At 37.2% G+C, this 18481-nt stretch overlaps 1 protein-coding gene across 5 annotated transcripts in view; it reads right to left on the bottom strand.

Moving 5' to 3' along the window:
• The window catches only part of TENT2 (terminal nucleotidyltransferase 2), a 48055-nt gene that overhangs the window by 6539 nt on the left and 23035 nt on the right, over positions 1-18481 (bottom strand). For all 5 annotated transcript variants that reach the window (XR_005101876.1, XM_037373281.1, XM_037373280.1 and 2 more), the window contains 4 exons: positions 18067-18195; positions 13978-14021; positions 9811-9947; positions 3275-3366 (listed from right to left, as the gene is read on the bottom strand). Coding sequence is in view for 4 of the 5 variants with exons in the window: in XM_037373281.1 (XP_037229178.1) it covers positions 3275-3366; positions 9811-9947; positions 13978-14021; positions 18067-18195 (402 nt within the window). In the remaining variant the exon portion in view is untranslated. The remainder of the gene's footprint in view (positions 1-3274; positions 3367-9810; positions 9948-13977; positions 14022-18066; positions 18196-18481) is intronic.

Below are 18481 nucleotides of genomic sequence, written 5' to 3'. Positions count from 1 at the left end.
TTTACTTCAGAATGCATCATACATTTAGATTGGGAAAAAACAACTGGCAATCAAATAAAAAAGGTACATAGTCCTCTAAAGTCAGTCACATAATTTGATACAGTGACCTACTGCCACTAATAATTCCACATCCCTTACCATGTGAAGCAGTACAGCATTTCTTTTGTGTGTCATATGTGATGTTAACTGTTTCTTTAATGCTAGGACCTTTATGTACTTTATGTTAAATCAAGAGATACGTATTTTTTTAAAGCAAAAAGAGCAAAACTATACAATCTTCTGAAACCATCAGTGAGAAAAAACGTACTCTAGCACAAAAGCCAACTCACATCTTCCCTGTATTCTTCCTGCGTATTTACTGACTGTCAAAAGACAGACTCATTCCCTGGAGCGCAGCAAGAGAAGTTTTGCAATCAGCTACTATTTACACCACTACATTTTTCTAATCATCAAGACAAGAGTCCATCATAAAAGTTATCTTGTTCACACACAGTTATGAGAATATTAAAATCAAAAAAGTAATACAACTTCAACACTGATGCTTAAGAGAAAGGCTAAAGGGGATCATCTTTCCAAATGAAAATACAGGAAATCATAAAACTTGGGAACTGCTACAAACTAAGCACTGAGGAATTATTTTTAACATGTGGATCTGACAGATTTAAAAGTACAAGCATGAATCAGGCACAGCTTAGACAGCTTCTGATCCAGTTTCCCTGAATGACTATCAATTTCATAGTCTCATGAAATTGCCATGCTTCTAGCTTTTCCAAATTCTTTTTCACAGATACCATTTGATATAGGCAAGATTTAAACTGAAACCAGAATAGTTGCTAGCAATTTAAAGCTTCTAACAACGAATGTTCACAAGCATTAGCTAAAAGCAGTGTTTTCAGTATCCCCATAATGGTAATAGCCTGCCAGATTTTAAACCATCTGAAAAGAGCATCTCTGCTATATTTGTTTCTCTAATAGAAATACAAGTGAGAATCAGTCTTAAGGCAAATAAAAACTAAAACACCACGATTTTTTCTTTGAGCAAACCTAAATACAGTGCTACGTGCAGAAATATGGTAACTTGCAGGCAATGACTTGCATAATCTACTAAGAAATATCTTTAAAATAATAAAAAATATACACAATAATAGCAATTACTGAAATTTTAGTTTGCTAACTGGAAAATCTGACAAAGACTTAGAAACCAGAATATGTTGATATGTTTAGCTACCTTTTAAAAGCTTCTTCTCAAAGTACACAGAAGGTCATTTACACACTTTGTTAAATGAGTTCATCTTAACAGCTGTTACAAACATGAAACCTACTTTGAGTTGAAATAGGAAACTTAAGTTTTTCCCTTCCAACTTAGAAGTAAAAACTTGGTATGTGAGGCTAAAACCCACTCCTAATAATGTCTTGATGCACACTAACAGAAAGGAATCAGATGTGCCACCTATAGATAATCTTGCTTTTTTAATAGTTCAAATGCAAAATGCATTTTCAAGGAAGAGTTGTATGCAATCAAGCCCATTTAATACAAATTCTGAACTGCCTATTTTGTATGCTGATATTCTATTTTCCAACCTGACAGAAAAAAAACTTAATTATTCAACCACTTTGTAATGTCATCATAAAAAACTGAGAACTTGAAACACACAGCCCCCCTTCAACACAGAGGGTCAGCATCATGTGACAGCAGCAGACACTGCTGCCCAGCATTCCCACCTCCCACACTGAGACCAGAGCTTCCACAATGCCTGCACTATGCTGTCCTGAATGACTGCAGCTGTGCAGATAGTCTAATTCTTATATTTCTCAACTCTGAGACTGCAGTCAAGCATGCAGTTGTCTTTCAGCATGTTTTTTCCCTATGACTGGTAGTTGATTTTCCCCCGCAAAAGACAAATAAAGAACAGGAATCCCATCATGTGTCTTCTTCACACTGTTATCCATACGATTATGGCCAAGTTGGTGAGCTCTGGGCCACAGAATAACCAGCTTCATGAGAAGATGATTATTCCTTGCACAGAGCAGCACAAATGCAGGAAATTACATACATACACACATGGGTGCACTCTCACCCCAGCAATCTTGAGAAATATCTGTCCACCCACAGGACTTCTGCCCTATCCCCTCTTCTCCCCCAGCAAAATTTTCCCAGTCTCCAACAACTCTTTCCGCAACATGTGACTCCTGTCCAAATTATATTCTGCTTTTATCATAAAACTTCAGCTCTTAATATGTTGATCCTAATAGCCTCCATCTATTTACAGTCAGGGCCCAGGCCACCTCTCCCATTTCAAACACCTTCCCTCTTCACCTCAGTGAACTAAAACACCTAGTTCTAATCCTGCTTCCATTCCACCTTGGCTCCTTATCCATGGTCCCTTGTCCAACCAATTCCCCTTCACCTGCTGCATTTGGATTCTCACTCTTCTGTCTCTTTGTGTTAACTCTTTCCAGTTACACAGCACCTCTCAGTCCCTTTCCCTGCTTCTCTTTTCATTCTCCTAACAACTCAGTCCTTCTCTTGGTCTGTTATCTGCTCTTTCCTTGGTCCAAGCTTCATCTCCTAAGCACGCTAACGGTTCATCTTCTTCATACAGATTCCCCATGGCAGCTGAAAGGTATCAAGAGCACATGAAGCCCGTTACCTATATAGTTATATTGCCTGGTTTAGTCTGCACTAAGGCAGCCAAGACATGTAACTCCAAAAGGTAGGTAGCATTGGTTTACCCTCCACTTATGGAGGGCATCATACAGTCTCTTCAGAATCTGTATGTTCACAAGCCAGCCAAAAACAGTAGCCACAAGGGGATCATAATCTAGTCACTGCTAATGTTTGGAATGACAGAGCATTTCTAGAACAAATAATATTCTTGCAGAGTAATCTGAATGTGTCTGCTGTTTTTTCAGAAGCCCAGTCTTGGCAAAACTGACAACTACATTTGCAGAGCAGGAGAACACACACTACTGTCATAAAGGCCATTCCTTGTCTAAGTCCTAATCCCTGTTCCAAAAGTAACAGGGCAATGAGCGCTCTTGAAGAAAAGGTCAGGAGAACTATTTTTAAACACTGTAGAACTTAAAGCTTCCTTCTCAAATGTTTTGGGTGGGACTGTTTCCAGAACTATTTGCATTAGTTAAAATTAAATTTTCTACATAAATACATCACCCATGTGCGTTATTAAAACACAATCAAGACAAAGTCTGATTAACAGGTTTAGGTATTTAGTGTTGTAACAGTTAAAAATGTTAATGCAGCTTTACATCTTACCTTCTATACAAATAAATTTGTTTCTCCATTCAATACCATCAGTCCTTGGAACAGTTTTGGCCTCACGAACTGAAATAATTTGATGGCTCCAACTAAGGAAAGGGAAAACAATATGCAGAACATTTAACTCTTACTTCTACATTAAAAATACCAGTTTACCTAAAAAAAATGTCAAATCGCTATGATATTAAGCCTAGATAACACAGTACCTTATAATTCACTAAATTATGAAGATCAGACTGTTACACTATGTAAGGCTAAGGAATGATGCGTAGGAAACGAGAAAAAATTTCCACAAACAGTATTTAAAAAATCATCTCCAAAACAGAACATCACAGGTATCCATGAATAACTTATATTCATGACAGACTATTTTTTTCAGAAAACAATCTCAGCTTGAATATGGATACCTCCATTTATTTCTAAGTTCAAAGGAAATTATAACCTCAAATCTATCTTTCAGAATTTTTTGTGTGGAGAGAAGGAATGTAAGAAGTTTAAGTGCAGATGAAGTCACATTCTGCCTTCTATTAAAAAAAATTAATATTCAACAGTAAAAAGATACATAAAGATAGCATGCTTACAGGCCAGCATTCTTGGTGCAAGGAGAAAGCACTAGCACTTTGTATATACTGAATTTTAGATCTCCTACCAGTGCAACAACTCAAATACATGTTTGAAGATACTTACCACTTCCTGCACACAATTTTACAACAACAAAACCATAGGAAATGTCAGTGAAACAGGAACAGCAGGCAGTTTACAAAGCAATCTTTATCATTTCCCAAGCATCTTTATGATGCTTGGCACAAGACTAGGCCAAACGTAATGGAAGCCAAAGCAACCACTTGCAGTTTTATGTTCTCATCTGCGCAGCCACTTTTTAGGTGCTCTTAACTAAACCAGGGAACTACCATATCAGCAAAGCGCCTTGATCACCAGCAGTCTATCACCATATGCCCTGACTTCATGTGGCTTAGAAATAGCTCCGTAGTATGCTATTGGCTGTACTGGTGTTATGTACACCTGATGTGATCTCCTGACAGAATCAATCTTTTGACATAATGCAAAGGGAGAAGAGCTTGACTGAGTGCATGAACCACTTGCAGTAAATCTGTAAATATCACCTGTAAATCAAAATACAGTATAATTCATCAGTTAAATCTGGAAGAACTCTGTGCTCCCTAGGCCACAGATCAGCTGTCTTAACTTCATTAAGTCACTGGTGATAAGACAGTTTACATTGGCTAAAAGACCATGCCTGTAATTCCACACATTATCTTGGATACAACTCATGATTAAAACCACTTATGAATGTCAGCTGTTTGAGTAACCATACTTCTGTAGAACACATACATTATTCTTCTATTTAAGAATATGAATAGGGCCTATTTAAAAAATACAAGACACAGCATATGAGGCATAGTTTAGGATAACTCAGGCTGTTTATTCACCCACTGCTCTGTATATTTCTCTTTGATATATTCTTTAGAGAATTAGTACAGGTAATGATCATTTCTAGCATTCAATGCCAACTAAAGCTTTCATTCTAACCCATCACTCTCCATCTCCTTAATTCCCATAGTAAGACTCCTTTTGCAAGAACTGGAGATATCATGAGGCACCAAATACTTTCCTATCAAGTCTTTTTCATAAACTACCATCAACATAAGCTTAACAAGAAATTAAAAAAAAAATCAAACACAAAAAAAGAGAAAAAGCATGTGACTAGAGCAAAAAAGTTTAAACTGCAGCTTCAGAACACTGGTCACGCGCAGGAGTTGTCAGTTCAACTCCTTTGCTTCTTTTAAAACCTTAAAGATCAGAGAGATCCAGGGCAGTGGGGGTAAAGCCACACAACAAAATATTTGATCTGTGTTTGGGTAAACATTGTTTCACTTCAAATATGTAATTTTTCTCTTGACTTCCTTTCTCTAGGTTACACTTGGCTTGAATCCTCAGCAAACAGTAGGTTTGTAACATGCTGGTTTAGCAACAAAAGGTGATATTTCTAGCTATTTAAACAGCTTTTTATTTAAATTTGAAAACAACTACTTTATTTAATAGTCTCTTTAAACCTTCACTAACCCTGCATTGGTACCAAAATCAGCCTGAATTAGAAATTAATTACCAATAGCAAATTATTTGTGTATCAATTTTAACCGTTTTAGCTTGCACACAATAATTTCATTATTGTCAACACAAAGCATTCACATATGCATATTCTCATAGGCACATAAGCATATTCTCCACATATGCTTCCAATCCGTTAACTTAACAATAACAATTTAAACAGCTATTTCAATTATCAGTTATTTCTGGTGTCACTGCCCCATTAGGTATGTGTTCCTCATACAGAAGGCAAGAATTTGGAAGAAAAGGACCAGGCATTTCCAGGTGTAAGTGTGTATGAATACACTACAAACAGATTAAAAAGCTTGTCTTTTCCAGAGCGTTCTTATAAGCCAAAGCCACCTCCATAAACACACTAAGATGGGTACAAATTGCAAGCACATTTAATTCAATATACTATTAAAAAATGATCCCTTTATTACCTGAACAATTCTACCCTGAAGAGAGCCCTGAGAACCTGTATTTTATGTTTTGTCACAATTATGTCACCAATCTTTTATTAAGTCCACCAAATACAACTTAACCGGTAAGCAATCTTAAACAACTGCTATGTAACTTAAAGTAGTAGGTTTAAAAGAAGTAAGAGAAGTACAGTCTCAAAAGACAGTCTCGAAGTTCCCTAGCAGTAACTCAGGGGTGCAGGGCCTTGCTTCAAGGTCTTGCTTTGGAAAAAGACAGCCAAGTGAAAACCTGCTGCCTTCACTCACACCGGCAGAAATGAAATCAGACACTCTTCAGACAGACCGGTAAACATGGACCAGTTTCCAAATACTTTGTTTCGAGAACACCTCCATACATTTTTTTCACTTGGTTACATTCACTGCAGGATCAGCAGACCTTTGATACTTTTAAACACTCAAAGTTAAAATGGAGTTACAAACACAAAGGAAGAAACAGGTGCCTCGCATGCTGTGCAGCTATGAGTAAGTTCATCTCCCTATTGTGTTTTTTCCCTTTATACTTTTAATATGCTTTGTTTATTTAGAATATAAGCTGTTTTAGAAAATTGCTGATTACCATTTACTTATACAGTCACTTTCTACAGTCTTACTCAGGGATTTTTGGTGTGTCCATAAGGAGTAATTTTTACCCCCCTTCATAAGTTACTAAAAACATGACTTGGAAATTGCTGCATATATTATTGGGCTTACACACTACATATAGCAAAGCTTGATTTGCCAACATGGTTGCATAAATAGCTTGCTGTAAGAGTTCAAGTCTGCATAATGTTTCTCATGACACAGCACAAGGAGATGAGCTTATTCATGGCTGCTCAGCATGCAAGGATCCTCTTTCTTCCTTTGTGTCCTACTCTTCGAGCCCATCCTGCCCTTAAATATTATTCACTACATCAAGTACAATAAAACAGATTTTAACTGAAACACCTACTGGCCTTTGCTAGACTGAGGGGGAAGTGCAAAACAATGTATTTCCATCTTCACTTCATTCTCCTGACCAACAAATGCAAAATAGCTGATCAGTTAAGCATTCCAGGCAGGTGGCATCAATGACTCATTCTGCCCAAAATTATGATCTTCACACATGATCTGATCATTCTCGACTGTGTGTTGTTCTTTCAGCAAAACAAATCCTGCGTATCGAACCTGGTAGTGTTGAGTCCTAGTGCGTAGACAGGAATCTACAAAAGTCACTTCTATGAAAATTGACGTAGTATTCTCTCTAGTAATCTTTTGAAAAACATTACAGTTAAATACTGTGTTCACTGGCACAGTACTGGTCATTTAAAAGTGACCCAAAATAATAGCCATAGTATCTGAAATATAATCTCAAAATCTCTGTGCATACTAGTTTTACAACAGAAGCAAACACTGGAAAAAATGCTGATTACAGCAATGAAAACATTCAACACATTCAGGAATAAAATAGTTCTTCCATGAAATGCAGAACTAAGAGCCCTGCATTGGGTGTATTTATCCTCATTCCCACCTATATTGTTATTTCCATCAGCAACCTCAAGATACCGTGGATAGCACGACGCTATACTTGATCTCATTGGCTATCACACACAAAAATTCTTAAACAGCATGTTCTGCCTGCCTTTTCACTTCACATAGCATTAATTTGGCTTTCTCTTCTCCAGCCAGTTACCAGGTTTTATGAAACTACATGGAATTTTACTATCTTTGAGACACACACGCCCTTTCAAACAGGATTTATAGTTGTCAGGGATATATCGATGGTCAAGTAAACATTTCTGTCCCAGAAAGGGTTAAAAATACTATAGGTTGCTGCGTTAGGTGTGTCATTTCCTGATATGACTTCTTAGCTATGTAAGATTTTCAACACAGACTATTTTTAGAGGCTGGGGGGTTTTTGTTGTTTTGTTTTGTTTTTTTTTAAAAAGACAGAGTATCACCAGTCAAATATTTAACTTAACACTGGAAAAGCAAGCCAGATACTTTTTTTTTGTTTGGCTGGTTGGTTGATTGTTTTTTAAAAATATTTTCTTGCCTTGATATTTGCAACTATCCTCTCTTCACTGTCCACTTTTTCTAACTTTGTTTTAACCAGAAACTCCTCCATGCCTCTGATTAAATTTAGGTAACATTTTTTTCTCATTTATGATCATCATGAAAAATAATATTCAGGGATTACCATCAGTTTAAGTACTGATATTGCAGCATTTTTAGTCTTCATGCTTCTTAGTATATCCTGCATGCCTAACAGCAGACAAAAAAGAAAAATAAATCTTCCTGGACCAGCTACTGACTTACACAGAAATCTGCTCTTGACTATGTTCATAAGCACCCAAACCTGACGAGTCAGATTAGGTATTCTACCTGCATTTGGACAAGACCTTCTCTGCTAGCTTGCACAGGCAAACTAGAAATCTAGTTTCACTTCCTTAAAAAGATAACCTTATACATGAAAGCAAATAACAGCTCATTGTACAGACAAGTAGAAAAGGACCCACATAAATTAGAAATTTGAGGATATCCTCAAATATCTTCTAATTAGGGTATCTTCTAATTTATCTTCTTAGCAAACAACACCTTACCAGATGAAGACAGGTACTCAGGAGAAACTTTTAGAGCAAAAGACCATTCCTTTAACTGCAGATGCAGAAGCGGGCTGGAAATTAGGACCATGCGTGGCAATCAGTTAGCTGAGGGGAATGTGCTGGAGCTCGTATAGACAAAACAATTAACATGATGAGTCACGCTGAGAGAGCATAGGCGAGTGGGGGACGGAAGGCACCAAAGGTAACACCTTGCTGTTAATTAATGGTAGTTAACCACCAATTGGGGATTGCCTAGTATGCAATGCTTAGCTTAAAAGAACCAATCTGTTTAAAACACGCAGCTTCTGAAAGTGTATATAAACTCGTGTTTCTGTACAATAAAACGACATTTGCTTGCATCAGGCTGCGCCCTGTCCCTCCATCGCAGCATGCAGAGATCATTGAAGAAAATCCTTTATGTGAAAATTTCTCAGAATGAGGCTTAACCATGCACAAAGTGCAATTAGTTCATGAATTGCCACAAGCCATATGGATTTAGCTTACATATTCCACATATAGTGCACACCCCAGCAATGTTTTTCTATCAAGGATATACTTCGAAAATATATCTACTTCGAAAATAACAGTACAAAATTATAATGAGTATCCAGTGGTTACACATTTTGTTATCCTTTCAGGAAATGGATATGATACACATACACAGGACAGCAACATGTATGAACCAACTGCCTCAGAAACAAGTCCTTTAGAAGATCTCTTTTTGAAATACAACCATTTGATATTTTACATGGACAAGCACTTTATAAACGAAATTCTCAAGTGACAAGTTAGCAATATATTTGTAATCTACAACTTTCTCAGATGCCCTCACAACTTTAACTTCTTCTATTCTACAAAACAGTTCAGATGTCAAAATTAAATTCAGATTCTAGCAAACCAACTACCTATGGCAGAATTCTTGACTAGTGTGGCCTATATTGATGTATATTATAGTCAAAGTATGGAGCCACTTGGTTAGTTATCTCCATTGACTCAGGGTGACAAAGATAAGCGCAGCTATTGAGGTCCAAATAATTCATGTCATGATCTACATGTTAACAACTAAAAAGAACGGATCTTTCTCACACACGGATAGGCAGCATAATACAGCAAAATCCATCTATTTTTAAAGCACAAAGCTCTCTAACTTCAGGCAGCTATTTTATAGGATAGGATGCTTGGCTAAGCAAAAGATGTCAGACACTCTTTTGTCAGCATTCCTGCTGTCCTTCAGTCTTTTCACCTATTTGGCTCTCCATCAGCTACCACTCCTGCATTACTGCTATTCTTTCTCTTTAACAGTTATAAAGTGTTGGTATATTGAACAGAAGGAATTAAAGTTTTGCATGTTCTAAAACACTAAGACGAGTTTATTACTTACTCGAATTCTGTAGCATAATATTTGAAGAAGCCTACTAGCAAATCCCCAAGGCTTGATACATTTTCTGACTGGTAAGGAGGAATGGTACGTGGAGCTTCATGAACAAGATCCAACTGCATAGCAGGATCAAAAGATTCCTGTCAAAATAAAATCACGAGAGCTTATATATATATAGACACACACACAGAGCCTTAATCTAGGTGCATGTATTTTTCACAATAAGAAAGCTGCCTGTCATTTGCTTATTAGAAGTTCAAGGACAGCTTACCAGCAAAGGACTATTTCTCCTGTGCTCCTCTGTTGGATACTAGGTAACTCCCCCTGAACTCAAGTAGAACTACCTTGCACAGGAGTGTCCGAGACCATCTCTTGCCTTCTGCTTGCTCAAGAATTTTAAGAAGGGAGAACCGCTGAACTGGACTTGCATTTACATGCTAGTAAAACCACATGAGCAGAAATTGAGTAAGGTAACCTGCACTGAGCTGGCTGCAGTTGAACTGATAGGGTAGCTCAATCTAATGCACCTACCCCCAAGTTTTCATAACTGGTATAGAAACAACCCAAAAGGAAGGCCTGACTTGTATTTCCCACAGCACAGAGTTAAAATTACATATGAAACCCACTGCCTCTAATATGAACCTGCACCCTCCCACATAATGAGTTCAAAGACTGCAGCAGCACCTCCTCTAGACAGCCTATCTGAAAGCGTAAAAAAAAAGTCATACAAAAAACCTAAATACACAGAACACAACACTTAAGCTGAAGTATGGTTTTCTTCAAGAGGTGGGGCGGGGAGGAGAAAGTCAGGTCTGCTGTAAACAAAAGTCACTACTGCACTGCTGCCAGCTGAAGAAAAGGAATCTATACAAGATTAAATTAACATGGTTCTAAATTCTTTAGGTTCTTCTGAGAGACTGGGGTACATGGAGAACATATCTTCTTTTGCTAGAGAGACAATTTTTAAAAGCAGATAATATTGTGATACTACATCTTACAGCAATGTTGGGTTCAATTTCCTTAAAATACACAAGATACACAAGAGCAAGCTTTACATTCACATAATGAATGATATCTACGTAAATTTAGAAATGTATTCAATCATTACTGTATCTCCCCTTCCATTCTTTTGTTATTTTAAAGAGTAGTGTCAGGCATGACTCAAACTTTATAGTACTAGAATACCAGTGGAAGCACTATACACTGTAATATTATTTCCATGTTCACAGCTGGCATGCTTCCTCTGAGAAAAGTATCGTTAGCAATCAAACCAGTAGGACTTCAAAGTTTGGTACTCCCATCCTCTTTTGTCAACTCTAGCAAAACTTCCTGGAGCCTTTCACAATACCTCCTAGGAAAAAAAGACAATTCTTCCAGCTATGAAAAATTCCAAGTCTTTCTCTTACATGATACAACTTTGCATATAAAATATTATTATAGTTAGTAGAGCTCAGAATTTAACAGCTTACAATCCAACAGAACACATCAAAAGCATGGAGACAGACATAAGAAGCAGACATGCAGCATATGAAGATCTAAAAAGGGAATGGTTATTCCTGTTATACAGTATGCACAGCTTTAACCCTAAAGTTAATCAGAAAGGTACTAGAGTTAAAGTCATGACTTGACCACTCCCACAGAAAACTGCAGAAGAGTCACAACAAATGAACTGAGTATTAACAGTATAATAGCTCATGAGGAAACAAACACGACGAGGAGGGGAAGGAACGATAACAAGGGCTGCTGACTTCACATCTGCAGTACAGATATACTGAGTCACAGAATCTGCCTTTTGTTTCTCGCTCATGGGAAGCATGCCTCTTTTACATGGCACCTACAAATTCAAACAAGCAGTTTCCTTCAAAGCACAGAAGTATTTTCAGGCTGCAGAGAAAGCTGCAGATTTAATTTTGAAAAATTGTAGGTAGGGTGCTGTAGAGCAATGTAGCTGGGTTAATTAGCATTGATAATATACAGCTGTGGGTTGGCTTCAGGGTCGGTGGGTTGGCTGATGTACACAAGGTGCAGCTGTGGCTGGTTCTGTTAAGGGGTTGGGCAGCCAGTGAAGAGGGAGCAGCCGAGGAAGGGAGAGAGGAGGAAGCAGAGGTAAGAGTGAACATGCCCTGGAAGAGGAGAGACTAGGAGAAGGCAGCAGAGGGACCAGCATGAAGAGTATGTTGGTATGAGATTGTAAAAGACCTTGTTGCAGCTGGGTAGTTTGGAGAGTGCTGTGACAGGGTGCTTTGTTTATGAAGGGGAGAAGCAGCATTTATGCGGACACAGCTTTGACCAGCTAAAACCACATGAGAAACGTATGGGTGTTTTGGATACTGACATTTGCCTATGCTTTGTAATTATTACTGCAAGCTACAAGACCAGAATTCTTTGGGTATATTTCTCATTTTAAATTTCCTTGCAATATCAGTATTCAGAAATTGTAACTTCCACAACTCTTCAACAATTATACTCTTGATGGAGACAGCAGACCAAAAATATATTTGCAAATCTCTAGCTTTTAAAAAAATTTAATCCATAGTTTTGATTAAATTTTATAGTAAGCATATATAAAACTATATTTTATTAGCAATCCTATAGTATTTAGTCCATCCTCCAAAGGCAAGGTAACATCAACAACAAAAAACCCTACCTTTAAACACGGTAAAAAATGCTATCCTTACAGCAGTGTTCTAGAAACAGGAACTTGCAAGCGATTTACCACTTTTACAAAATAAAACCTTGCATTTAGTACAAATTAATCAGATTATTCAGCTTATGGTATTGTACACTTTTCCTCTACTCCATTAATATTTCTGTAGTGCTCTGAAGACCATCACATAGTTCAAACACTACAAACATAAATGTTTGCATTATTATTACAAAGGAGTCGAAAGCTACCAAATCTTAGTTTTCTTTAAATTACATGCTACGCAGAACTTAAAACACTACAGCATATGAGCTTTAAGCAAACATAATTACCAAATTTAGCAATTCAAAAACCCCATCAAACAAAATTGTGTACAAGAAATGAAGAACAGCTTCAAATGCTTTTAAGCACCAATAATGAAAAAAAATAGCAGGTACACAGTACATTAAAAAAATCAGAGGAAAATAAAGACCATAAATATTTAACACAGGTATGCCTAAGCAGGTTTACAAAATAGAAATAAAACTCCAGTGTACTATTGCTCAAAGCTTTCTTCTGCATCTCAATTATCCTAATTACCCAAAATGGCTGACACCACAGCATCTTCTCCCTGCTGTACAGTGTCATCCAGTATTCCCATTCCAGCTATAGGAAATACTTGCAAAAGAAAGAATGGCTTTCCAATTCTACCTCAGCACAATTATCAGCAACAGTAAAAACCCATACATAGATACAGGGACACCAAACTGTGGCAACCATGAATAAAGAAAAATTTAAAAAGTGACAGGTGAGATGAGAGGTAAGGAGGAAGGAATTGAGAATTTCTGCAAATAAGTTGCAGCATGGAACTACTCAGCCATGGCCCTCTTGTCCCCAGACAATATTTAGAAGAGTAGCTTTTATTTCTAGGTAACGTTCCTTAGATTAAGTCACCAATTATAGCTCTAATGCTGCAGAGGATCAAAGCATACTGACTTCAGAGTTCTCTGGAAACCAGCTAAGTATGATCTGGACATTACAGCAAAGTCCCCTAAAGGTGTTTTCTTGCTGGACTGAAGCCCCATTTTGTCACATCTCAGAAGTCTCTCCTTAGTAAGTGTGTATCATTCATTCTCTGCACCCAAAGACACCAGGCAACCCAACAGCTGTAGGAAGGTATGGAATTCTGAAACACTACAGTGGGATGGAAAAAGCACTACTTAATACATTAAGAAATAAGAATCAGAAAGTTACAGATGGCACAGTAGTATTTTCAGTATAGTGTAAAGAGAATTAGGTCAGCAGCTCTCATAACCACTTGTTTCCGACTGCATGGGAAATCTTCTTATATGTAACAGACCACTTTCACTAAAGAAATTATCAAAAGCAGCGAATAACCTTTTTCACACTTACGTTTAGTGTATCAATGACCAGGCTTACAGGCTGTGTTTAACTTAATCCATTAGAGATATGTAAGAATTAATATATTTTTAGATAAGCAGCTTCATACACATATATGATGTAGTAAATTTGCAAGAAACACTTACTGGGTAATTTTTTTGGAGGGATGGAAGGATGGGTTCAGGTAGAGCTATAAAAAAAAAAAGTTCAAAGTTGCTGTGACTCATGTAATTCACAGTAAACAGTATCACATCAGCTACACCGAAGGGCTGGACTGAAATTCCAACTTAAAGACATCTATCGACAACTCTGTTTTCATGCATTTTGTAACATAAGATTTATTCAGCAGATCTTTCTATTACTATATTTAGTATTGTAGTAGCATAAGGAGTTAACAGAAGGCTAAGGGAAGCTGTTACTAAGATACTGCTATTTGCAGAAGTCATGAAAAATGCTACAGCAGCTGGGTATGACTTCACTTTTAAAATTCACAAATTCACTGCTATAAGAAACTAATCTAGATTCCCTAAAGGAAAAAAAATCCCTCCCCCTGCCCGCCCCCCCCAATACAATATGATTCTATCACAGCATAGGAAGTCTCCAGATACTGCAAAAGTACACATTCTTCATCTGCAATGTCTTACATACCATCTCTCCAAAAGTAACCTAAAGATAAAATGCTCAAAACACTTAGCAGGCATTGCTAGCAAAATCCCAACAAAATACATAAATACAGTATAATGCTGTTAGCTGGTCTACTGAACAGCAAACATGTTATACAGATTATGCAAACCAGTGACACCAACAAACACAAAATTAACTAAACAACTGTAACTTTTATGACATGGATGGGGAGACCATCTATTGCACAATAAAAACAACAGGGGAAAAAACTTATCTGCCAGATCAGGTGGTCCTACAGATAGCAAAAACATTCTGAAGCATTTACATCCCACTCAAGCCTCAGAGAAGCTACCGAACTGTTAGAGCACTTCTCATACTAAAGCTTTAATGCCATGTCTTCAGCACATATATATTTTTTTAAACAACTGGCCTACATAATTCACTAGGGAAAATGGTAATTAAGTTCAGCACACAAGACTTGGACTTGGGATTTAATTCACCCTTCTGAAAAGGCCTCACATGAGAAGAGATGTTATAGAATCCATTTTCCATACAGACTAGGAATCAGAACAGCAGAATTCTCAGAATGTGCTTGGGTTATCTTCAAAGAGTATATACTGTATTAACTAGCAGGACTGCTAAGAATATGATCACAGCTGCTTCAATAATATTTTTTTGTGGGTGTTTAGAAATACGCAAGAGCATCTCATTTCTGCATCTTGGACAATTTCCAGTTCTCTGCCACACAAAAATAAAAGGCAACAAAATCTGAGCAATACAAGCAATCAAGATATTTTATCTGGGTCTGTATGCTATATTAAGAGGATGGAGTTAAGAGGAAAAGTTACCACTTATCACTAGAATTTACCACATGAGTTTTCCTTTTCTAACTGTACGAGACAGTCAGACCTGCTACGTAGAAGAAAGTTTATGTACAAGACACTGATGTATCTACAAAGTAAACTCAAGCCACACTAACCTTAGCTCCAAAGACATCCACATGAGTATAAGAATATGGAAATGTATTAACTAGTAAAGGAAAGAAACTTCCCTAGTGAAGACAGTGACACTACTTTATTTTTTTTCCCTCCACAGTAAGATGAACAAAAGCTCTATTAGAAATTCTGTGACTAGGTAGGACACAAGCTACTTTCAGTAGCATCACATGCATGTAGCAGAAATGGGGAAGCAAAAAAACCCACAACTTAAAATCTGCATGAATGAAAGATCAGAATCTAAACAGCTGGTGCTAGATACATGTCCAGCACCACAATTCAGCCTTTTTTAGTAGAAAAGGCTGATGAAACACAGGTTAAAGGCTCCTGTTTGGTTTGCAGAGTGCTGATCCCTCCCAGACAGCTGACTGATCGTAGTTCTGAAAAGGATTATTTGAACTTTCTTCCCCTTCCCTAGACAGCTGTTGCAGCTGACACAGATAACTACAGCTAATGCCCTCATGCTTGTTGCACTGTTAACATTCTGTCAAGCCTACACCTTTATACTTCCTTGTAACTCCTACTGTCTTCCCTTTTGTATGTTACATTTATGCACAGCTCAGTAATTGGCTATCCATGACTGCACACAGCATGAAATACAAGTCTCTAGAGTAACTGTGAAATACAGGGAAAATAATTTGGAGAATAAATTTACAAGTGAAAAGGTCTGTTTCCATTGAAAGTGTAACACTAACTATCAAATGCTTATCAAGTCACTGTTAGGATGGTCACTAATTGGTAGACCATGTAAAGATACTTTTTCTCCTCATCTTGTGCTTCACCTTTGTATAGCAATCTTCACATCCAGTAGTACTCAAAATTTACATCTTGTATCTAATAATCATTTTGGTGTCTTTAAGACCATTGTAATTTCATCTCCAAATCAACATTTTTTGTTTGATTGATTCCCACTCCCCACCCTTGGTGTATATTAAGGGCCTACACTGAAGTACTCAGTCACCTCCAGTGTGGTTTCAGACCTGTGACAACAGACTTGGCCACATTTTCTTTTCTTTCCATAGAAACAAAAAAATCTATCTAATTCCACCACAGCAGATGTAGACAAAAAAGCCTAGTGTTGCTGGATCTTGTAGGTTGTCCTACTGTCCTCATGACTGGTACAGTAACAAGCACACAGTATGAGCACAAAATAATTCAGAAGTAATTCAGCCAATGGGATCCCAAACACACAAAATGCCCTCCTAGGTCATCTACTACACACACTGTTTGGCTGAAAGCAAGCCACCAGCTTGAGTCAACTATCATAAAAAACTTTCCACCACTGCACGGAGTGGGTGTAGCACAATTCTGAAACCAATAAATAGTTGGCTATGCACTCTACAGCAACTGTCTATATTCTAGGCCAAACAAGCTGTCAGGAGCTAAATATTGTGTCTACCCAATTTAAAAAATAAAAAATTAAAACCTATGTAAACTGACAAAGAGGAAAATTTTAAAATGAGAGACTACTCAATTTATCCACAGCTATGATCATAAAATGTTAAGAACCAGTTGTCATTAAAATAAGATGAACAAGAGTAATCAGCTTGTTACAAAAAAATTCAGACACACAGAACAAATACAGGCAGCAAAATACACAGTCTATACGTGAACTGACAGGAGTTAAGAAAATACTTCTACAGGCATGTCACTCCACAAGATGTACACTTCAAAGATCCCTTGTGTTCCTTTCTGAAGCCACTTATCTCCCAATAAACAATGAAGAAATGCATACTGAGCTAAATGATTTCTTAAACGATTCCTTTAGCCTTAAGCATGAACTACAAACTACAAAAATCACAAACATTAATTTCCTGTAATGAAAGAAATAGGGGGATAAGGTAATTTCATTCCATTCCTTGAAAACATTTCTGGACTGCATGGGTTTCTTGAACTCTCAACAGGGACCCTTAGTTTCTCAGGTAAAACTCTCCAGCTCCATACAGATGTTCACCGTTTCAATATATTGAAATCACAAGGAAAGATACTGCCACTGGCCGTCAAATATCCCAACTATTAATGGTCTTTGATATCTGTCACCTTACAGAAGACAGTAATCAGTGGAAAAATCTAACCACATGGTAGTGCACTCTTGTGTATGTCCCCTGTGTTCAGGCCTTTGCTTATCAGGAGACAGAAAAATAACTCCATAGCATTTGTTGTCCCTTTGAATTTTCTTGTAAGTTCCCAAATGAAAAAAACAAACAAATAAAAACCCCAACAAAATCCCCCCCAAACCCCACTGAGAATATTACGTTCAGGTCTTTCTCTTTGTTAACAGACAGATTTTTGTTAGCTAGGGCTTGAGTTTGTTTTATAGTTACACAGTGTCCTGCGAGTACACTGTTTTGGTTTTTTGGTGGGGTTTTTTTGGGTTTTGCGTTTTTGTGGTTTTTTTGGTTTTTCATCTTTTTGAAGCTGGTAACTCTGCCTCTATAGAAGAGGTGCACTTGTTAAAGAAAAATGCAGCAGTAAGGAAACGGAGTAAACCCACTTTGCTTTCAGATTTTTCTGTTTGGAAAATGACTCCTGCTGGTGTTTAATTTCATTAAAGAGGAAAACAACACAAATATGAACTTAAAAGGGACACTTACAATATGTAAAAAATATACTTACTCTGTAAATAGTGCAAAACCATCAATACAAGACTATAGCTGCTTAAAGTACCACGACTGGCATCATTTATGTCATTGCAACTCGCCCACTTCTTAACAGCAAGTACTAATGGACGAACTCGATTCTCAACTGCAAATAAAATAAATACATCTCAAAAAAAGCTCATTTAACTAGACAGCAATCAATCAACATTTGTTCCTACCTGATCAACATGATACTCTTGTATTTTAAAGTTACCTTTTACAATCATTTTATAAGATTTACTTACTCTACAACATGAAGTAGATAGATACAACTCTATCCATTTTATAAAAATCAGAAAAAAATATTTGCATTTGAAAAGTCTTTTGAGTAGTAAGATCCACAGACACACTACAAGGGGTATGCCAAGTAACCTGCAGGTAAGACAAAACTG

This window comes from Falco rusticolus, chromosome Z, assembly GCF_015220075.1.
Source record: "Falco rusticolus isolate bFalRus1 chromosome Z, bFalRus1.pri, whole genome shotgun sequence".
Taxonomy (NCBI): domain Eukaryota; kingdom Metazoa; phylum Chordata; class Aves; order Falconiformes; family Falconidae; genus Falco; species Falco rusticolus.
The sequence above is the reverse complement of the archived record's forward strand: the minus strand, read 5'-3'. Positions and strand labels throughout refer to the sequence as shown.